The following is a 23,779-nucleotide window of genomic DNA, read 5'->3' as shown; positions in this document are numbered from 1 at the left end:
TTCTCAATAGTTTTTGGTACTAATCGGCTCTTTTTTCAAGACTGACGGAATTGCCCTAGGAACGTAACATTGAAATATTCTACACCGAAAAGTACGCGCACCAAGACGTTCGTGCACCGAACTGTCTGAACCGAAAAGACTGCGCAATTAAAAGTCCGTGCACCCAACAGGCTGCACCGAAACGCCCTACACCGAAACACCCTAAACCGCAACGTCCTACAACGAAATGTCCGGATACTGGATGGCGGAGAAAAGGGGGGGGGGGGGGGGGGGGGCTGTTCTGCTGAGATACTACGTGGCGGCCGAAACGTTCCCAGATTTGTTTCGTTAACCCAATACTTACTGTCGCCAAAAAATTTACTTTTCGCAAATGTACATCTATTTTTTATTTAAAAAAGTTGACTTGGGTGTGATCGCGCTGGCTCTGGCGCCGTCTATGAAACACTTGCAATTTTCATATCCTAGGTTGGGAAAGCAGCTACGTAGACTGTCTTTGGCTGGTTATAGCAGTGGTTTTGTATCTTCTATTATCCTGCGGTTTCTAAAGCACAGTCAAGTCAGAAGAGCTGACGCGATTGATAAGAGAAAGGTTGTCTCTCTTCCGTATTTTTATGACGTGTCTCAAACCTGAAGGCCTTGAAGGGAAGTTTGGTATTACTGTAATTTTTAAACCCAATTTTCGTCTGAAGAGATTAACATTTATTTATTTTTTTTTTAGCGGAGGGGAGTGAGGGGCTTTAGTAAGGATCATAGGGAACCTTCAGAGAGCTGTGATCTTGGTGTAGTTTACAAACTTCATATGAAGTGTGGTTCTTGCTATATTGGACAGTCTGCTAGGTTCATAAACGACCGACTGTGTGAACACAGCAGAGCTGTTCAACATCATAAAGAGGCTTCCGAGTTGGCCAAACACATGTCCAAGTGCGCTGAATGCAGTGTTGTGCAAGACACTGAGATTCTGTGTAACCAAAGCGACGCCTGTAAACGTCTTCTAAAGAGTCGTCGATGATTTACTGGAACAGGGGATTTTTTTAGCAATATGTCCGTTGCACCTACCAACTCAGTTAAAACGTTTCTTAGCGCTTAGATTTTTTTAGGTTCTTTGGACAAAGTGTTCTCAAGTCGGCCGCCGGCCGGGTGGAAGGGGTGAGGTTGAAGTGCTTATCTCGTTGGTTTGTTAGTGTTTGTTGCTTGCCATTAGCGTGTGCTTTGAGTCTTCCGGAGCTTTGTTGTGTCCTACAAACTATTGTCCTCTTGTCGGCCGCCGGGGTATTTCGTTATTTTGTGGTTATCTGCCACGGTCGTGTGACCTCAGGCAGCGTGTGTCTGCTAATGCGCGATCCAAACCAACGCGTTTTTGTCCGCGCGAATAGGTCGTGCGCTTCCCGGGAATTGCGTATTTTGTGACGTTTTTTGCTGTTTCGGGTACGTCTTCTGAGTCGCAAGCACGCGCGTTGGTTAGGGCGGTGCGCTTTTGGGCGAGCGGAGAGCACCTGCGCAGACGGCGAAGAAGCGCGGAGTCTGGTGCCCTCCACCGATTGGCCGGGAGAGGATATGGGAGAGGAGCGCCAACGAGGTAGAGGGGCTTAGGGCAAGGAGGTCATAATGGGCAGGAGGTGGCGTCCCTATCCCCAATGCATGGAGCGAAGTGTAACGGAAGTAGGCGTGGCCACGAGCCGCAGCGAGCATTTCTTGACCAATGGGAAGCCTAGTGAGTGGGCGCCGCCATTAATTTCGGTGCAAACAACCGCCTTGCGATGACATTTCCGTGGCAACGCGACTGTGTGCACCGAAAGTAATGGCGGCACCCACTGTTATTTGAAACAGCGCTTAACGGGAGACTTCTAAATCGGTATGGTCGGAATTGGATGAGATTATTATAAACGAACGCCTGGTTGCCCAGCAGAAAGTAAGTGACTAGAATTGAGACGCTCTAGACGACGCACCGTGAAGGACTTCGCGGTGCGCAACGCATTTTTTAATAAACAGCAGCAGCATATCGCACGAGCGCGCATGCAAGCCAGGGGCGCACAGAACAACGGGCTCGCGCTTCCAGTTCTGACTTCACTCGCACATAATGTGGAACTAAGTATAAACACTCACGCTGCAAAGCATTTGCATCGTGGACGCCCACGGCGGACGCGGATTGCATCGAAAGCTAGCCTCGTGAAGCACACGCCGGAGCAGATTAGAAAGCAGACGAACCGCCGGTGCGCTACCCCACGGCCTCGGAACGGGTGCGCAAGGCAGTCTGGGATTAAACGCCTCTTCCGGCTTCACTCAGGCTGACGTCATGCCGGGTCCTGTCTGTTTAAACGTCCTTGGGCTTAGAGTGATAAACCGGAAGTTTGGAAGTGGCAGCCCCCCCCCCCCCCCCCGGTTGCCGCCATGTTTTACGCAAATGTGACTACTCGTCACGTGACCTCCCAAGATCCGTGACGTCACATGTAAGATGGCAGCGCCCAGAGCTGGCGGATGAGAGTTTGTTTGGTGCGCGGTAGCCGTGATGTGCAGCGGCTTTCCGACAACTTCTGGCTCTTTCGTGTTCGCTGACGCAGGTATAATGTGAAAATATGAAGGAATGAGACCGTATACCCTTTTTGCTCAAGATCGCTCTGGATCATCTGGATATGAACACCTGTGAGACAGCATCAGCCTTATCGCTGTACAGGTGCTCGGATTCGGGATCTGTTCGAGGATCGATAGAATTTTGAGTACTTTTAGCATAAACTTTTCGAATTCTCTTAGCTTCGTTTGGACGTTGGAATGTCTGAAAATCGACGTGAAATGTATGCGTCGGATGTAGGGCCTAGGGGAATTTGTTTCAGCCCTAGGTAACTGCATAATCACAGCAACTTTTAGCGAGGAAACTGCTGCGATCTTTAACCTTTTGTGCTAATCAACGATTCTACATTCGATCGCTTTTCTTCCTTTTTTTGTGAGTGCGAAGTGCACACTTATTTGCAGCTACGAGGATGGCGTTTTATTGAGTGTGGGGATGAATAAATCGTTGCAGACATATGCTTCAAAGCTTTTTGACTTGCTATAAGAACAACTGTTTTGGTGTATGCATAGATTAACTGCACCCTTTTCTCTTTTGTAGAATTTATTGCAGCAATACTTTTTTTCATCAAGAGTGTATTGCATTAGTCGATCAATTATTTACTTGTTCTAGTTACCTGGATAAGATCATTCACATTTGTGTTCATCCCTTGCCTGAAGAGCAGTCTTGTTGAAAAATGTTGACCATTCCTTTCGGTCTCTTCAATAGACTTTTTTGAAAAGTGTGGGCTGTCTATACTTCGCATCACCGTAACTTGGAAAAGGGCCACCGCCACAGCCCCCTCGAGCCAATCAGAGAGACGGAGCGAAGGTGTGTAACGAATATTTGGAGACGAGCTCTCTGAATGACATGTTGTCATGTGCCTTTCTCCAACGTGCAAATTGACTCACCGATACTGTAGCCTTTGCCGTTTGCCAAATTGTGAGGAAACGAATTACAGTAGCTACTATTCTAATTACCCCAGGCTTTCTTACTTTGGGCATTTGTTCGACAAGAATGTTATGTCTGCCATCACTGTGAACTCGGCTCAGCGTCTATTGGACTGGAATGCTGCATTAGCATTCGATTTGAACTGGGGCCCATTCGTGTGCTTTACGCCGTAAACAAATGGTGACAGTTGTGTTGCTTGATGGGGTTCTGCAAAGGGTCTAGTGTGTCGTACGTATAGGAAGTGTCCTGCTATACAAAAATGCATCCATACTATTAAACTAGATGCTCAGAGGTGTGTTTGTTTTTGCACTCAACAAGTTGCAGCCATAATTATTTCTTACTAGTGTAATATTTTTTTCGGTAGCTGGGCCTGGTTTGTGCTCATTAATGTCCGTGTGCTTTGATGTTATCACGTGTGTAGCTTTAAGTAACCTCTCTGCAATGCCTGCAGAGGCCCTTGGAGGGAATAAATTAATAAAAAAAACATTTTCACATCACTGGAGTTGGTTTTCGGAAGCGCCACATGTTCAGAAGTGGTACGAGTGCAGCCCAATGCAACCAGTCTGCCAGTCTGGTATGTCCCATCAATTAATATAAAGGGGGCAGAGATGCGGGTGTCCTCAATAGGTCCAGCACGTGCCGTGAACATAATTCTTTGTGTAGAGACTCTGAAGGTGTAAAGGCGAGCGGAAATATGTTTATCTGGTTAGTGTATCAAATATGTTTATTTCCACTTAATTACATAATTATTGATTCTTAAAAAATGGTTCCATAACGAGTTCTTTCTGCGACAGTCTCGTGTCAGGCGTCCAGTCGTAGTACCTGTGCTCCTTGTTGTCGAATGACGCTCCTGGCACGTCGGTGTTCAGTTTGGTCGAGTGGCAGCTTTGACCGACAGGTGCCGTCTTGTAATCATACGTCGTGTGCGGCCACTGACATTTGATGCACTGAAGCTGCAGAGCTGGCTTCTAATCCGCAAATTTTCCTGGTAGTTCTCTGCGTCAATGCAGCAAGCTCGGGCATGTAGTGCTTACGTGGCTGTGCCTTTTGCTGTAGTATTGACTTGATGGCTGGCAACAGGCAACAGTCTTTGTTTGCTATCCAAGCCATTTTACTTCCATTTCGTAATGGCGATTTTTTTCTCCATCCCGCGACCACTGCAACTTGTCTAAGCCTCGTGTGGCAAGGTGAAGTTGGGTGATGCTTGGTGTCCACTTTTGAGAACAACCAACCATTCTATTTCTTCAAGTCACTCAGCGGCATTCTCCGTCAAAGTTAGAAATTGTGTGCTTCATTGCATGGACACAGATAAATGGTGTCGGCAAATTATTAGGTATTGTCCTCGAACAACAACCAACACCAAATCAAGTGTCCTTGCATTGCCGCTCACCTGCTTTGTCGTGCTTACTTCCTGTCGAAGTGATGGGTATCAGCAGCTTCGGGGTAATGTCAGTACCAGGGGCAAAGGTCCCCGAAGATAATCCTCAATGTCCCGCGGACGCTCCTCAAGACGTGGTCGAAGGTCGTTCGGCACAAACTCTTGCAGGCCAATTCATTGGTACCGGCACGTCCAGTGGACGTGGTAGGCCTCCTGCAGTAGTAGCAGAGTGGTGTTCGGTCGACCATTCGCAGCAGCTCCGTTTTCATCGGTGTACTTTGTTCAGCAAGAACCTACACTGGTTCTTTCCGATGTTGGAATGCTTCGGCGTTGGGGCGTCTCGTTGAATTAGCATTGAATATTAACTGGTAGCCGGTGGTGGACGTCGTGACTTTGTGGCATAAGTCGCCCTCGGTTCGTCAGATGCCTCTTTGCTTGAAGAAGTTTACAGTTGAAATGCCTGTCGAACTTGTTCCGAAACAATCTCAGCAATCAAAATAAAAGCTAGGCAACTGATGGCAGAAACTAGCTTCCTGATCTATCGGACAACAAAGTGGATGGTGTTACGGATGCCTGGGAGTCTGGCGTCGAAGTTGCAGCTGGATGACTCGAGTGTCGAGACGCTGGGGAGTTGTTGATAGTGACAGGCTCGGCCTGCACTGTACATTCAATGTTGGAAGTCTCGGTGATACGAACCCTTCGACTGTTGTCGTGGGGTCGCGGACAAGGCTGCCGAAGGTGCTGTCCCTAACATGAGGAGCTTGGGATTCTTATCTTCTCGTCTCCTGTAGCACCACGGTTGGCGTGGGTGCTCGATCAGGCACAAAACATCCTCCACGAAGGCAGCGACGCTCTTGTTGCGGCCGTGTCCTGGACAGAATCAGGAATTCGGCTCTCTCTCGTGAATGTTGAATGATGAACGTGTATTTCAGCTTGATCTTGCAAACTGCTCATGACGTTGAGGAGGATTCGTGGTTCTCGAACAAGTGCCTGACAGTTTCTTACACGTGAAGTTAAGGTTCTGCAGGAGCTGGTTGTCTGTCCACCCACTGTGGCGGGCAACACGGTCATATTGTTCAATACACCCCTCGACATCTTCAAATACCATGCGTGAAAGGGCGTAGGAGTGTGAGGTGCGACGGGCATACAAACAATGGTGGGAGTGGACGCGGTTCACTGCTACAGGTTTGCTATTGTTGGCTATTGTTAGCTTCGGGTGTTTCTGACAAAATACCGAATTCCGGTGGTTCCTGCTGGTAGCAGCGACCGACTCGGATTTCAGGCTCTTTGTGGTGTATTCTCGAGGTTCGTCCTTGTTGTACTTACTCGTCTTGTGGTCTTTCTGCTGGGCTCGGGATAGTTATTGGTTCACGGCTCGCCAAGAGTTTAAGACGCGGGATAGTCCGCCACCCGTGTCCCGTTATCGGGCAACTCGGCTGAGGAGCCGCCAAGGTGCACATAGAGTGAAGGGCTATGAGTAGAGTACCCAGCACCTCCACCAGAACATACGATGACAGCTGAGCATGGACTGGAACTTTCCAGAATAGTAAATATTGATAGAATATAGGACTGGAGCAAGTACCCGTGATAATATAACAAAACTGACAGAAGAGAGACTACCCTGACCACTAAAGAAGCTGCATTGCTTTAGTGGCATTCTGTCCGAATAAATACACTCCCTCGGGTTTTGGCGACTGTCTTTGGCGAACTAAACTGAAATAGATGTGGGACCACTTTTCTGGTAATGAGCCGCTGCAGACGGTTGTTGCAAAGCGGCGTGAACGGGCGGACTGGGTAGGTAACACGCGCAATGAATTGTCCATACGGTTTGCAATTCGCGTAGCGAGTGTTGATGAAACTTTTGTGTCGACGAAGCGTGCGACAGACCAGCGGAATCAATATCAACTGCAACACTTGTGCTCATTGTAAGTGCACGTTTTCGCCGGAACAATTTGGGAAGCAGCACAGCATCATTTAGCACGGCACGGCAACTACCAGCTTCAAGGCTCCGGTGCGCCGCACAGCCAAAGTGAGCCTTCGGTTATTTGAACAAAGCGGCACCACGACTGCACAATGCCAAGCACGACTCACGCAATTTCCGTCGCTAAACTGTGTATCCAAATATATCGCACTCGCTTCACCGCAGACCTCGAAGATTTCGATGGTCAACCAGAGCACAAAATCGTCGCCTTAAATTTTATCCCAGCGGTATCCGAATCAATCCGAGGTCCGAGCAACATAGGGCAGATTGTCTCTTCCGTGACAATATCCCCGTCGGTCACCAGCGAAATGCACACCGTTCCTCCGTATTTTCACGCTATACCTACGTCAGACACCACGCTGAACTCTGAAGTCGCTTTCGACCGGCCTCATATGACGGCTTCCGCGTCTGAAATTAACTCGCCGAGACGAACGACAACCAACAAAGAATCCGACAAGCTCCTACCCAGCTGGGGACAGCCGCTGCATGGGCGCTGCCATCTTTCCTGTGACGTCACGTATTTGGTTTGGTCATGTGACGAGTAGTCAAATTTGCGTACCATGGCAGCCGCCTTATGGAGGCCACTTTCGAGTGCAGACCGGAACCCCGGTTTACCGCTCTAAGCCACTCTACCTAGTTGAGGAGCGCCCTACTACGTCACAGCGCATTCTCGTGCGCGTTGAAAAAAAGTTGAAAGTTTTCTAATACCCGCCAGGAAGGTGCAAGGAGTTAGCGCGGCGTCAAAAAATACGCAATTCCCAAGAAACGCACGAACGGTGCGCGCACAAAAAGGCGTTGGTTTAGATCCTGCTTGAGGGTTAGTGGGCCTATTTAAGCATCTGGCCTGGAAAATAATTCTTTAGCTGCGTTCGGAGTATCGTGTCTGAACGTCCTTTTGTCCCCCGTTCCAGGGTGGCTGTGTCTATCCCTAACCAGCTCGCCTGCCTACTTGCTTTAAGTTGAGATTATTTATTTTGACTGCACTAAAGCTTTTGATCTTGCGGATCATACGTTGTTACTTGCCAAACTGTCAGCTCTAGGCGTGACTAGCCTGTTTTGCAATTGGCAGTCGAGTTGTCTTGGTGGAGGACCAAAACAGTGCTTCGTGATGGGTGTTTTTCTTCCTTGTACGTTTCAGAAACTGGAGTGCATGGGGTGTCTTATCTTGGACGACTGTTATTCAACATTTTTGTGCTGCAAATTGGAGAAGATGTAAACATTTGTCGCGAAGTTCGTGAAACTACTGACTGCCAGATGACGCAAAGGCGATGTTCCTGAAGTTCTAAATTGGTGCTTGAAAAATCATTTGATACTTAACCCCCATAAGGTCAATGTTCTTTCCCCTACCAGCCAGAGAAGCTGAATTGAATACCCGTATACCATGTTAGGTTCAGCTATTACGAGGCCAGATACTATTCGTGACCTGGCAGTGCTGTTTCATTGCCGGCTCTCGTTTACTGAGCGCGTTTCTAAGATTGTGAATGGGTCATTCACAATCTTAGAATCAGGTGCAAAGGGGGCGTGATATCCCGATTGACGGGATCTGCTGTACTTCCGCTAGCATAATTCTATTTCGTGCCCTGGCTTTGTCCAAACTAGAGGTTTGCTCACTCGCACGGAACGCCACTGGAACGACACAATCATGTATTTCAGAAAAAGTGCCGCGCCGACTCGTGCGTACTGTTTATGCCAGACGGGTTTGGAGGCCCATTCACTTTGATTATGAACACCTACTTAATTTGTTTGATCTTGTACCCTTGTACGATTGTTTGATCTTGTACCCCCCCCCCCCTCCCTGCAATAATGCCTTCGGGCGCTGCGGGGTTACCCGAAATAAATAAATAAATAAAAGATTAACGCGGGATTGTATGTTTGTACAAGATAGTGAGTGCTGGGCTGCATGCACTCTTGCCTTTAGGTGCGATTACTTTTGTGTCCCTCAGAAGTGTATAAGATTTTTTTTTATTTTTACCCGCATTAAGTTGGTGTCATATCCCTTATGACACGTCCAAAGCTTTTTATAATATTAGTGAGAGTAATTTAGACTTTAACCAGAATAAATAAATAATTAGTCTTCCACGCTTTACTCTTTCTTATTGGCTCGAATATTATTTTACAGGCTTCAGAGCCATTTCTCACAAAGTTTTTGATCATTGTGTATTATTTTGAAGACAAAGTAAAACACGGAGGGGATGATAATTAGGCAAAATTGAGACAAAGTGTGCCCTAAGCACGAACGTAGACGGGCAGCGTGATGCTGTTTATGACGAAACCCCTGCTGAAACTTTCGACCAGGAAGTACATTTGATCTCGGGAATACTGCAAAGCCATTCCTTTAGAGAAATTCAGTTCATGTCATCTCAAAATTGGCGCGAGCGCTCTACTCCCTCGTCGTGACGTTTCCTCTTAGGGCACAGTGTGCCCTACGAGGAAACGTAGACGGGGAGCGTGATGTTGTTAATGGCAAAGCCTTGGCTGAAATTTTTGACCAGGAAGTTGAATGTTTTAGGCAAGCTAGAAGGACATCATTGTATGCATCATTTTACATTAAGACATATATTTAATGTTTAGTTTCCAGCCCTATTTATACGCATTGCGCGTGTTCATTCTCTTTATTTTGATGTGTCTCACATTTTCGCTCTGCTTGGTCATTTACGTCGTTTCGCACACAATAACTTTCACTATAGCGAAATTGTTGACTGCATATTGTAAACAAACTGAACAACTCAATACATTCTTGACTTTATATCGAGTTTATAACGCGTTACAAGCCAGCAACAAGCACGAGCTTACCTTCTTCTTTTTTCTTTATTCTTAAAATTGAACAGTTCTTGTAGTTAGAGTAAAGAAGCTTGTGACCTTGTGGTCCGTCAACTGAAAAATGTATAACATTTTCGTTTAAATTATGTTCTATTATTTTCGGTAAAATCGCACAACAGTCTTGCTGTAAGTATAGCCATTTTGTTGGAAGTAAGATTATTGCAGGCGTGACCTAATGTTAAAGAAAGTCTTCAAATCTCATTTGACGAGATATTTGTACATGTCTATATTTTTATATTTGTGTTGCTTAAGTTATTGTGTAGCCCTAATTAGTACTTTATGCTCAGAAACATTTATTCGGTGCGCTAAACTGCTTCTCAAGATATTACCTCCCCTGGCTTAATATTTCTAGTTCTCGATTAAAGGGAATTCCTTCGCGAGTATGCTGTATAAGAAATGACTTCCATGATGAGATGCTTATTACGAATTCGCTGAATTACGGTTATGAAATAAAGGTTATATTACGGCAATTGAAGCGTAAATTTGTTAGGTATTTTAAATGCTTGAATACTTATCAGAAAAAAAAAAACACGCAGCGCGAAGATCTATGCAGGTACCTTGTGTTTTATTCCGTAAAATGCAATCACGATTGAGCAAAACAATCTTTTAAACCACACGGTGTATCTTTCCTATCTCAAGCAAGCCGCATCTTGAGTGTCCTTGTGTTTTGAAACACTCAATGCCTTTCCGATTTTCGTGTAATAAATACAAATAAAAACCCACATCACAAACTTCCGATCTCTTCGGAGGAGCTATAAATATTTACTAAAGTCGCGTTGTACGGAACTCGTGATTGCATTTACATGTTTTCCCAAACACGGCACTCGACAAACTTATGTTTTAGAACATTATTAGAACATTGATTCTTCAGTTCTGTACCTATTAAAACACTTCCAACTCATTTGGCTTTTAAGTTTCATAGTATATGCAGGCTGTCAAACCAGTTTTTATTCCGGTTCGATTCAGGTTCGGATTCAGTAGCTTTACATTTTGTTGCTGTTTGGCTCCAGTTTAGTGACGCATTCTCAATATTGGTTCAGTTACCAGCTTCACCAAGCGAGAACCGGTTCAAACCCCTTCTTTACTCTACCGTAAAACGTTACCACTTGTGCATTTCCCGATGAAACAAAACAAAAACAAAAAGTTCAGAGCTCCATTTCTTTAAGAAAGAAAAAGCGTGTCCAACAAAAGTGCCATCTGCATTAACATTTAAAAACAGCTAGTTATCTAAAGCCGCGGTGTTGAGAAAAGGACAGCAAACAAATATATGCTTATTTATTTAATTTTCTGATCATAAATATTTTTAGCACAAACATCATTCTATACAAATAACTTGGTCATACAGGGGCTCAGAAGTGCTTCCGTGTAAGCCAATCAGTCAGCACGCAGAGTGACACACTGGCACTATATTGTCACGAATGACAGTTGATAAGGCGACGAAAACTGAAACAAACTAAACGTCTAACATGGTGAACTTGTGCCCAAAACAAAAAGGGAAACAGACGATAACAATCGAGCGTCGCGGGCGACGATGGCGGCGTAGCAGGAGGATCGAACGCAGGGGCGAGACTGACTCCGGCTTGCCACGTGGAGCACTTTTTGTAGCCGCGTGGGTTTCTGGAACATTCCGCCTAAACGTTCGCTACGTAGAATATTCGTAACTCGATCAGACGAAAAAGTTCTCGAATTTGCGAGTACTCCAAGCAGCAAGAATAAATAAAACAACATTCTGCTCCCTGGAATCGAAACCAGAACGTCCGCGCGACAGCCCAGCACGGTAACCATTCGGCCACGTAAGCTCTCGTTCAGCGACCCGCGTGGCAATATAGCATACACTGTACTCGCAAAATATTCTTTCGAGCATCTCGTGACAAAATTGAAAACTAGAAAGACAGAAAAAAAGGAATCAAAAACTGACTTCAACAGAAAAAAAAAACAGAGAAAGGAACGGGCGCCATGCTGCACTTCAAACACACACACGAAACAATATTTTCCTCAGGCAGGGTCCACAGTGCCGGACGAGTGGCGTCCCGGCGACCGACACCTCAGGGTCAGTGTCGCGACTTGAACCTCTCGTGGCTTTGCACCTCTAGTTTTCGCCGCCGCAGACTAGACACGCACTGATAGCCGGCAATCTTTTTAATGCGTTAGCATCAAAACGCTCATTTTCACGACTAGCCGGCGGTGTCTTATGTCTGTCAGCGCCAGTGAGAGAGGGAGAAGGAAGGGGAGAGCGCGACGCGTGTGACGCACCCATTGGTCCGATGCTTTGACGTCCGAACGCGTCAGCCTCTTCCTCTTTCCTTGGCGCAGACTAATTGACAAGACACCACCGGGCTTTTGCCAGAACGAGCCCTTTCGTTTTCGGCAAAGTCAGGCGCACAGCTAGCGCGGAACCAGCGAGGAGGAGACGCCGCGCAACACCTCCTAGATAACAAAGCCGCAGTGCTGAATGAGATAGCTGAATCCTAGAAGGGCAACGCTGAACGCAGATTGAAACGAATGCTGCGCCAACGCTCGGCTTCGAGTCAAGTTTGAGCCGATCGTTGACACAATCGTCGTGTTTCGTCTGTGCCCGGCGTTGGCCCTCGCTGATGACGACTTCTCCTTCAGCACTAAGGCTTTGTGGGCTCAGTTGCCGCTCTGCCGTCGCCTCTTGTTCTCCGCTCTGGGTTTCCGTATAGAGATGTGTAGTCTCTGATGTGCGTGCGTAGTTAAAACAATGGACGCGGTTCACTCCACAAGCGATATAAGTGAGATTCGTCCCGCGAGTGGTATGGATTTCCACGAGTGATATGAATGACCGCATCCAAGGGCGTCAACGTACGCTGACAGGCAGAGAGAAAAGAGAGGTGAGATAAATACAGGAAGATCCATTGGTGGATTTGTAGGGAATCCGTTGGCATGACCCTTGAGAAACGCCACACGCGTCCCATTTCGGGAAACCCTAACACTGACCCCGTAACGAGGCCAAAAAAACGCAGCGAAAAATTGAGGAAGGAAAAGAGAAATCCAAAAGGGAAAAAGTGAAGGGGTCATGTCAGCGTTTCCCCAAGATTGAAGTGTGTGGCGTTTCCAAGGGTCATGCTATCGCATTCCCTAAAATCTACCAATAGATCTTTCTGTAATTTTTGTTTTGATTTTTTTGTCTGTTTTTTTTTTATCTTTAAATAGCACAGCTGTTACTTCTTTCAACTTTATAATAGACCGCAGAGGACACAAGTCATTGAAGCCAATGCAGTGTTGTGAGAGCGTCATGTGACCTTCGGAAGAGGCGCAGCGACGCGCTGAATGTGATACAATCAGAGCGCGGGATTGGTTGGGGTAGATAACGCGTCGGCTGACCTCTATGGCAAAGTGAAACGGAGTATAGCAGCCAAATACAGGAACTCGAGCACGTACGCACGCTTACGCGCACTGAGGTTGACCTCTTCGCGTAGTCAGGTAGAAGTATTCTACATCGACAAGCAGACCTCAAGTCGTATTGCACTCATTTTGTATTTTTATCAGTACGTCGCAAGCTTAAATTTAGTTCTGTTGTTTTTTTTAAATTGTATTCGTAATGCAAGCAAAGCAAAAATAAATAATAAAAAAACGTGCAGAGACGTTTCTTTTGTATTATTTATGATGGCTACATTGGCCGCAGTGTTTATTATGAGTATAACAGGCTTTTACGACGATGTGGTTGTACTACACTAAGCTCGAGTAAAGGCATTTTATGTTTTAAAAGTAGCGAAAGGTGCGTCGATGCAAGAGGCACGTGCAGCCCTTGGGAAGATCATGGTGGTACAGCGCAGCACTCAGCTAGATTTCAGACGCCATGTTTTTACCAGAACTTGCGTGCGGCACGTGTCTCGAGCAGTTCCACTACAATGAATGGCGCCACTTTTATCAGGATAGAGGGGTTTCAAGTTTGATATGACTTTAGCGCCATCTAACTTTTTTTTTTGTATAAATGCGTTCATGGTCGAATTGATTGTTCAACCATCCCATCAGCTAATAATATATATGCACCGGGAGTACTTTTGAGGGTAAATCCCACTTTTTCAATTAAAGTAATCAACCTTTCAACTCCGATGAACCGCATCCAACATTTTCATAACACGTTCAGCACAACCAGCATTGACATTTCCAATTAAACTGTTAAAGCGTTTAGGCGTTCAATGGCTGATATTTAACTGTTACCTATTTCCTATTCCCCCATAATAGATATTAACTGTTGCACTTGCCTTAGATTTCTTGTGTGTACACAAGAAATCTAAGGCAACTTTTTCCGCTAAATTTAGCGAAAACATTTCTTCGCTAAATTTAGCGGAAAATTTTCCCCGCTAACTTTAGCGGGGAAAACTCCCATAATGCAACGCGCTCGGCAACGCCGAAGTCCCGATGGCGACGCGACGGCGACCCCGTTCACCCCAGACACGGGCGCCTAAGAGCTGCGCTCCAAAAGCGGGGAAACCATTTTGAGTCGAATGCTTGCTCATGCTCATGCCTCAGCGTTGTGCGTTGAGCTGGCACATGGCAGGGCACGACCTGTATTCAACCGCCTGCTTTGCCTAGTATAGTGGCGTCCTCTATAGGTCACTGGAGTTGCGAATAAAAGCCGCGCAACACGAACGCCAGCGCCGCAACTACGGTGAGGGCTGGAACTACTTAGGTAAGTGAGGTCGGTAAGTGAGTGAGTTCATGAGTTCGTTGAGGGGCGTGAGTTTGTAAGTTCATATGTTCGGTGAGTTCATGAGTTCAGTGAGGGGTGTGAGTTCGCTGAGTTCATCAGCTCATGGGTCCGCGAGTCAGGACTTGAAGGTGAATGCAGCCGCGAGGGTGAGTGTGAGTGAGGTTTAATTTTTTATTTTAGCTATCTGTGAGTTCAACGAAAAAATGCTGACCTCTGGGCTCCACCTGGTCGCCCTTCCTTCCTCTTCTACCCCTCTATTCCACAAAGTCCCCTTTACCATACTCCGGAAATTCCCGGTTTCTCTAGCATAGGTTCGTCCCGTCTTCCAGCGAGTCTGGACCTGCACCTGCAAGCCATTACATGGCCAGGGAAGAACGGTAACCCGACATCCCACTCGGTCGGCGGCTCGCGAGCTCTTGCTCGATGGCGCGAGGGTGGGGAGACTGGGTCTCCGGAATACTGAGGTTCGAAGCCTCTCGAAGCATGCCCGGACAAAACGCACATGGTACATCACAGCTCTTTTCGACGAAGTCATTCACACTGATTGCAGCAACAATGAGAGTAATCGTTATCGAGAGATGTTGGTAGCGTCACTTTTACTTGGACTCGAGAGATGTTGGTAGCGTCACTTTTACTTGGACTACAGCGACGACGACGAAATAGTCACGGACGAACTCGCTGTTGTCCGCGACGATCTCCCATGTGCATGCGGTGAAAGGCCAAAAGACAAAGGGCGAAAGGGAGACTAGCATTGGCGGTAGCCGAGTAGCGTAGTGTGCGATCGTAGCGTGGCGAGCTTGGGCAATCACGGAGGCGCCTAGAATGATATTGTTTGACTGCACGTCATGATCACGTGATTTATAGTCACCGTGTTACTAACTTGGATAGTATTTCCTGGTCGCCAGATGAAAATGATCGAGACTTGTAAATTGAATATTGGAATTACTAGAGCTTTACAAATCGCGAAAATCGCGAAAAAAAAAAAAAGCATACCACTTTAAGATTAAACTTTCCGTCTAGAGAGGATACGCAGCAGGAAGAAGGGAGGGTACAGGGGAGGAAGGGGGTATGGAGGAAATGAGGGTACACAGTACCAGGAGGGGAGGGTACGGGAGAGGAGGATGTGAAGAAGAAGGGTACGAAGGATGAAGAGGACACGGAAGAGCTGGAGGGTGCAGAACCAGTATGTGTAGAGATTGATCTACATTTGTATATGCAGGTTTTTTTATTATTCTCGCAGATTTGTTTTAAAAGGAGCGATGAAAGCTACACTTATGCGGTTTGTGCGAGTGAGTTATACGCCCAGGGGGACATTATGTGGGTGGCTGTTCTTTGCGATAAGTGGGGTAATTATTTAAAATTCACTATTTAACTTTTGAATTAGTGAAAATAGACATACGGTTCCAATTAGAAACTTGCTGAGCGTCGTTCAAAGCCCCTACATCAGTCATTTTCAGAAATGCTTTGAGCGCGTGAGAAGAGTAGTAGCGCACTAAAGTTACCACTCGTGGAGCAGGTACAAGGCTAGCGGTTGCGGTAAGGCGCCCGCGCAATCTTTCCGTCTCTTATCTAGCCCCAGCCTTGTACCTGCTCTACGAGTGGTAACTTCAGCGCACTACTGCGCGTCTCACGCGCTCAAAGTCTTTCTAAAAATGACCGATTTCGGAGTTTTGGACAACGCTCAGCAAGTTCTTAATTTTAACCATATGTCTATTTTCACTAATTAAAACTTAATTAGTTAATTTTAATTAATTGGCCGACTTCTCGAAAAAATTAGCTACCCACACAATATCCTCCTCACAAAACGCACAAGTGTAGCGTTCACGTTTTTTTTTTTTTAAACAACTCTGTAGGAATAAAATAAAACACCCGGTATTTATATACAGGGTGTTTCAGAAAACTCAGCCCAAATCGCTCCAGCGAAACCTACTTATCGCAACGAAAAAAGGCTTGTGTCGTTTTGGTCCTGGGCCAGGGGCCCATTTAGGATAATTATTAAAGTCCGGGATATTTAACATGATAATTATTTTGCGCAATTAACTTTTTTGATATTGTGTTTAAGGGCATGGTTTCAATTCAAAAATTGCTCAGCATCATCAAAAAACCTTAAATCAGCGAATTGCAGAACGATAGAAGTCACGCGATGCATTTTTCGGCTTTCTGAAAGACCGCACAAATTCGCCGGGTTTTTAAGTTTCGGTTTGCTATCGGAGCGCACCTCGGCCCCGGCGGCACCACGCCCCGTGGAGAGAATGTGCAGCCAACCTCATCTGCGCCGTCATCGCGCGACGCAGCAGAGGCTGGTTGCACTATCTCTCGGTGCCGCCAGGGCCGAGATGCGCTCCGATAGCAAACCGAAACTTAAAAACCCGTTGATTTTGTGCGGTTTTTCAGAAAGTCGTAAAATGCTTCGCGTGCCTTCTATCGTTCTGCAATTTGTTGAATTAGTGTTTCTTGATGATGCTGAGCATTTTTCTTATTGAAACCATGCCCTTAAACACAATATTAAAAAAGTTCATTACGCAAAAATAAATAACATGTCAATTATCCCGGACTTTAATATTTTTTCTCAATGGGCCCCTGGCCCAGGACCAAAATGACAGAAGCCATTTTTCGTTGCGATGAGTATTTTTTGCAGGAGCGATTTGGCCTGAGTTCTCTGAAACACCCTGTATATAAATAAATAAATAAATATATATATATATATATATATATATATATAGGTGAGGCAGAGTAGCTTGAGAACAATGGACCGGGAAAATGTAATAAGTCAGAGATCCGTACTTGCGGAGTTGCTATGCTAGGAGTTTATTGCATGTATTTCGACAGTTTCGCCGAGAGGCTCGGCTTCGTCAGGAGATGGCATACATGTCATGTATGCCATCTCCTGACGAAGCCGAGCCTCTCGGCGAAACTGTCGAAATACATGCAATAAACTCCTAGCATAGCAACTCCGCAAGTACGGATCTCTGACTTATTATATATATATATATATATATATATATATATATATATCGCAAAATCATAATACCTCAAGAGCTGCACTTAAATATCGTATTTCAGAGATTTGTAAGCGTCTTTTCTTTTATGTCTATAAATTCCACCTATGTTTTGTGCACCACACAGTAGATTGCGAGGATGTTTGTGGGCACATAAAAAAATCATGGGATATTTTAATTATCATTCGAGTCAGAGGTCGGCCCTCTGACGTCCCCGCACGCTTTGATCTCCTCCCCTCCCTCAATATCTACCCCCATAGAAACCGACGGCAGCCATGAAGCAGTGCCGACATAGCAGCATTATGGCGTTCAACAGATTTCTTTGAGTGTCTGTTTTCGCGGCTCCTCAAATCAAACGCAGAAAGCGTCGGGGAAATGGGATTTTCGCTTGTGTATCTGTGGGGTGTCTTTTATCCTCTGACTGTCTCTAACTTGAAATAACAATATGTATATGCACGCCCTTTCCTCAATGGTAAGAAAAACACCTCAGAGAACGCGGACAACGAAGCAGAACATACGCGAGAGGACAATGCTGTACCCGCAGCTGAAGCATTTTCGCCTGCGAAGGCTTGCGAAGGCGTACTGCGCCAAGGTGCATAGAAAACCTTCCGTCACTTATGTTTCGTGCGTTGCGTATAATATCCCTTTCTTAGGTAGCAGATACTATGTGGGCCAAACGGGAAGATGTTTGAATGACAGATTAAGAGATCATGCCTATTCGCTCGCAGCCACGGTTTGAGGGCTATTGCCAATTCATTGCACCGATCAGAAGTGTCGGCCTGATTTAGGCAGGGTCACCATTATGGGCGCACACGTAAATAGGGTGAAGAAATAGATCATAGAGGTTTTACACATTTCGTGCCATGAGTAATTATGTGTCAGTGAACAATAGGTGGCGCTGTCAGGAAAAGAGATGTCCTTCCTGCGGAAAAAAAATGAGTTACGTAGTGAACGCTTAAAGAATGTAATTACCGACGCGTTTCTCGTTCGGCCAGTGTGGCCCTGTATTTTTTGTGCAATCCTTTAGTACGTTTTCTTTGACTGTTTCTTCTATAAAAAGTCTTTAGTGGCGAGTACTGCATTGTCCTGTCGTGTATGTTCTTTTTAGTCGTCCGCGTTTTCGAAGATATTTCTCTCATGATTTATAATGTCAACCAACTGACACAGTTTACATCTTCACACTTGCTATCTTGAGATAATTCAGGCGGCGCAGAAGAGCGAATGAGCACAATATATAGATCAAATAGCGTGTGCACCTGAGGATGGAGCGTCTGTGTGTGTGTGTGTGTGTGTGAGTGTGGGTGTGTGTGCGTGTGTGTGGTGGGGGGGAGAGCTATTCAGGAGCTTTATTTGGTACTTCTCTAGACTACAGACAACGCAAGTGTTGCTACAAATCGCGAAAAAAAAACAAGCTCTATATCTTTTAAACAGATCTGTCTGGTTCTAACAACACTGTTGGTGGCGAAGGGTATCGCGTTAGTTGCAATGTTCGAAGGTTGGGAAAGTGTATCGCTTTGTGTTGACATGTGCACACGTTAATCGCTGATAGCTTAAGAAACACAGGCCGTGACTGATTATCGTCCGTCTTCTTGCACCGTGATTTGTTCTTTGGAGTTTGTATTGGCTAATGTCGCACTCCATTGGATGCGGGACAATAACGAAATGCTCCAGACTCCGACACGCCCTCCGCTTCCTAAACCGCGAGCGGCTAAAGCTGTATTTTACTATAATATCTAAAATCTGGTGGAAACCGAGGTACCCTAATTATTATTCGATTAAATATTTTATTAGCGCTACATTTTCTTCTAAAATGTTAGTGATGATAGCTATATCCGGTTGCTCTTGATGTGTGTAGCAGATCTCCATGTTTCCTGTGAAAGCTTAACTTAATAAACGTAAGCTCTTGCAATAGTTCGAAACTGAATGGAAAAAATATACACATAGGTTAAACTTTACCTCTGTCTCGTACAAAACGCATCACGTTTGGTTGAGAATGAGTGCCGGACTTCGTTAAACCCAAAACTTGGATACTGGCTATCCACCTGTTTCAAGAACAAGGTGAAGTATAAGATCAATAACAGAGTCGTCGTCTAATTACCCGGTTATAACAATTTAACTATCTTTTTTTTTAATTATAAAAAAAAACAATTAGCGTTTTTATGGCGAAATGACACTTCAACTTAATGAAACACTACTCACGCCGTAGCAGTTGTTCATCTCTCTACTGTATCACTTTCACGCCGCGGTATGCGGAGCTCAAGCTCTTCTGATTCTTGGACATGGGTAGCGATGATGTCAGAACGCCGAGCTCTTATTGGCTGATAGAACAAAATAGTGGGTACATCTCACGGCATTTAGCATCGAGGTCTGCCTACTATGCTTCGAATCAAAGCCAATCAGAGCTCGGCGTCGTTGTGACGTCAGCGTAACTCTTGCGCAAGGAGCAGACGGCTTCCTCTCCAGATGAGTTCACTACTACAGGTTTTCCCGCTCATTTTAATCCAAGCGACGACCAATTTAATCCCGGGGTCACTCAATTTAATCCAAGCGCCATACAATTTAATCCATGCGCCACACAATTTAATCCCGGGGTCAGTCAATTTAATCCACAATATATATATGGACTTATTGTGTTCAGTGGTCGTGTTTTGCTTACACATTTGGTAACTTAGAATAATTGTTTATACAATTTGAATTTTGGGGGGGCAATTGAGAATTTGATCACTAATGTGATTACTTTGAGTTACTAGTCCCACTACTGACGAGGCTTAATTGATATGTTGGTTACTCTTTTTACAGCGCAGCTCTTAGGCACCCGTTTCCGGCTTAAGCGGCGTCGGCGTCGCCGACGCCGTCGGCGTAACCACGCGGTGCATGATGGGCAAATTCCCCCGCTAAATTTAGCGGAAAATTTCCCTGCTAAATCTAGCGGAAAATTTTCCCTGCTAAATCTAGCGGAGCATTTTCCCCGCTAAATTTGGCGGAAAATTTTCCCCGCTAAATCTAGCAGAAAATTCTTCCCGCTATATTTAGCGGAAAATTTTCCCCGCTAAATCTAGCGGAAAATTTTCCCAGCTAGATTTATTGGAAAATTTGCCCCACAAAGTCGAGCGGAAAAGCTTCCCCGCTATATCTAGCGGAAAATTTTTCCCGCTAAATTTAGCGGAAAATGTTTACTGCTAAATCTAGCGGAACATTTCCCCCGCTAAATTTAGCGGAAAATTCTCCCCGCTTTATCTAGCGGAAAATATTCCCCGCTATATTTAGTGGAATATTTCCCCCGCCAAATCTAGCAGAAAATTTTCCCAGCTAGATTAATCGGAAAATTTGCGCCGCAAAATCTAGCGGAAAAGCGTCCCCGCTAAATCTAGCGGAAAATTTTTAAGCTAAATCTAGCGGAATGTTTTTCCTGCTAAATCTAGCCGAACATTGTCCCGCTAAATTTAGCGGACAATTTTCTCCGCTAAATCTAGCGGAAAATTTTTTCCCGCTATATTTAGCGGAAAATTTCCCCCGCTAAATCTAGCGGAAAATTTTCCCAGCTAGATTTACCAGAAAATTAGCGCCGCAAAGTCTAGCGGAAAAGCTTCCCCGCTATATCTAGCGGAAAATTTTTAAGCTAAATCTAGCGGAATGTTTTTCCTGCTAAATCTAGCAGAACATTGTCCCGCTAAATTTAACGGTCAATTTTCTCCGCTAAATCTAGCGGAAATTTTTTCCCGTTATATTTAGCGGAAAATTTCCCCCGCTAAATCTAGCGGAAAATCTTCCCAGCTAGATTTAGCGGAAAATTTGCCCCGCTAAGCCTAGAGGAAATTTTTCCCCGCTATATTTAGCGTAAAATTTTCTCCGCTAAATTTAGCGGAAAATGTCCTCGCTAAATTTAGCGGAAAATTTTTCCTGCTAAATTTAGAGGGAAATTTTCCTCGCTGTTTAGCGGAAAAATTTCCCCGCTAAAATTTGCGGAAAATTTTCCCCGCTAAATCTAGCGGAAAAGTTTCCCCGCTAACTTTAGCAGAAAATGTTCCCCGCTAAATCTAGCTGAAAAATTTTCCTCGCTGAATTAAGCGAAAAATTTTCCCCGCTAAATCTTGCGGGGACATTTTCCGCTAGATTTAGCGGAGAAAACTTTACACTAGAATTAGCGGGAAAAAATTTTCCGCTAAATTTAGCAGGAAAAATTTTACACTAGATTTAGCGGGGAAAATTTTCCGCTAGATTTAGCGGGAAAATTTTTCCACTAGATTAAGGGGGGAAACTTTTCCGCTAGATTTGGTGGGGCAAAATTTCCGCTCAATCTAAAATTTTCCGCTAGATTTAGCGGGGAAAACTGTAAGCTAGATTTAGCGGGAAAAATTTTCCGTTAAATTTGGTGGGAACAATTTTACACTAGATTTAGCGGGGAAACTTTCCGCAAGACTTAGCGGGGAAAATTTTCCGCTAAATCTAGCTGGAAAATTGTTCCGTACATTTAGCGGGGAAAACTTTTCCGCTAGATTTAGCGGGAAAACTTTTCCACTAGATTAAGCGGGGAGACTTTTCCGCTAGACTTGGCGGGGCAAATTTTCCGCTAAATCTTGCTGGGAAATTTTTCCGATAGATTTAGCGGGGAAAATTTTCCGCTACATTTAGCGGGAAAATTTTCCCGCTAATTGTAGTGGAAACATTTTACACTAGATTTAGCGGGGCAAATTTTCCGCTACGCTTAGCGGGGAAAATTGTCCGCTAAATCTAGCTGGGAAATTTTTCCGCCAGATTTAGCGGGGAAAATTTTCTGCTAGGTTTAGCGGGAAAATATTTCTACTAGATTTAGCGAGAAAACTTTTCCGCTAGACTTTGCTGGGCATATTTTTCACTAAATCTAGCTGGGAAAATTTTCCGCTAGATTTAGCGGGGAAAACTTTCCGCTAGATTTAGCGGGAAAAAATTTTCCGCTAAATTTAGTGGGAACAATTTTACACTAGATTTAGCTGGGAAAATTTTCCGCAATACTTAGCGGGGAAACGTTTCCGCTAAATCTAGCTGGTAAATTGTTCCGCTAGATTTAGCGGGGAAAATTTTCCGCTAGATTTAGCGGGAAAAGTTTTCCACTAGATTCAGCGGGGAAACGTTTCCGCTAGCCTTTGCGGAGCAAATTTTTCGCTAAATCTAGCTGGGAAATTTTTCCGCTAGATTTAGCGGGGAAAACATTCCGCTAGGTTTAGCGGGAAAAAAAGTTTCCGATAAATTTAGCGGGAAAAATTTCACACTAGATTTAGCGGGGACACTTTTCTGCTAGACTTAGCGGGAACAATATTCCACTAGAATCTGCGGGGCAAATTTTTCGTTAAATCTAGCTGGGAAAATTTTTCGATAGATTTAGCAGGAAAAGTTTTCCGCTAGATTTAGCGGGGAAATTTTTCCGCTAAATTTAGCGGGGGAAATTACCCATCATTCACCACTTGGTTACGCCGACGGCCGCGGGGACGCCGGCGCCGCTTAAGTTGGAAACGGGTGCCTAAGAGCTGCGCTCTAAAAAGAGTAACCAACATATCAGTTAAGCCTCGTCAATAGTGGGACTAGTAACTCAAAGTAATCACATTAGTGATCAAATTCTCAATTGCCCCCCAAAAATTCTAATTGTATAAACAATTGTTCTAAGTTACCAAATGTGTAAGCGAAACACGACCACTGAACACCCCCAATGAGCGCATATATATATATATATATACATATATATTGCGTATTAAATGGACTGACCCCGGGATTAAATTGTGTGGCGCTTGGATTAAATTGTATGGCGCTTGGATTAAATTGAGTGACCCCGGGATTAAATTGGTCGTCGCTTGGATTAAAATGAGCGGGAAAACCTGTAGACCTTGCCACGGGCGTTCTATGCCTTTTAGAAGAGTTATAGCTTCTAACACAATCCTGGCCTCAGTACCAAACTGAACGAATAATTTTACCACTAACCTTTGGAGACTGAAAAAACTCTTCCGCGCACGGTGGCATCCGGCATCGACACTCTTGATTTGTTCCATTATTTGTTTTCTATTTTCAGTGCTTACTTAGAAATAGTTCCAATTTTTTTTTATACCCATAAGGGTACTTAAATTGTCACAAATGACAATTGATGATTCCATAATAACTGAAAAGACTAAACTTGTGCCCAAAACAAAAAGGGAACAAATGAAAACCGCAGAGCGTCGATGGCGGCGTAACAGCAGGATCGTACGCTGGGGCGAGAGTGACTCCGGCTTGGCACGCGGAGCCCCTTTGTACACGCGTGGGCTTTTGGAACAATCAGCGCAGAAGTTTCGGCGTGTAGAACTTTCCAACCTCGAATTAGCCCCAAAACGGTTCTCGAATTTACCAGGACATCACATTAGAGTCAGAAGAATGCGCACCCGCGGCCAGGAATCGAACCGTGGCCTTCCGCGCGGAAGGAGAG

At 45.1% G+C, this 23,779-nt stretch overlaps 1 protein-coding gene across 1 annotated transcript in view; it reads right to left on the bottom strand.

Annotated features, from left to right (window-relative positions):
• Positions 1-23,779, bottom strand: part of LOC120842565 — an 87,092-nt gene that overhangs the window by 3,078 nt on the left and 60,235 nt on the right. Inside the window, exons 3-4 of the mRNA XM_040213699.1 lie at positions 19,306-19,391; positions 9,646-9,726 (exon numbers count right to left, since the gene is read on the bottom strand). Of these exons, the coding sequence (XP_040069633.1) occupies positions 9,646-9,726; positions 19,306-19,391 (167 nt within the window). The remainder of the gene's footprint in view (positions 1-9,645; positions 9,727-19,305; positions 19,392-23,779) is intronic.

The sequence above is a fragment of the Ixodes scapularis genome, unplaced genomic scaffold (assembly GCF_016920785.2).
Source record: "Ixodes scapularis isolate PalLabHiFi unplaced genomic scaffold, ASM1692078v2 ptg000460l_1___fragment_1__unscaffolded, whole genome shotgun sequence".
NCBI lineage: Eukaryota > Metazoa > Arthropoda > Arachnida > Ixodida > Ixodidae > Ixodes > Ixodes scapularis.
The sequence above is the reverse complement of the archived record's forward strand: the minus strand, read 5'-3'. Positions and strand labels throughout refer to the sequence as shown.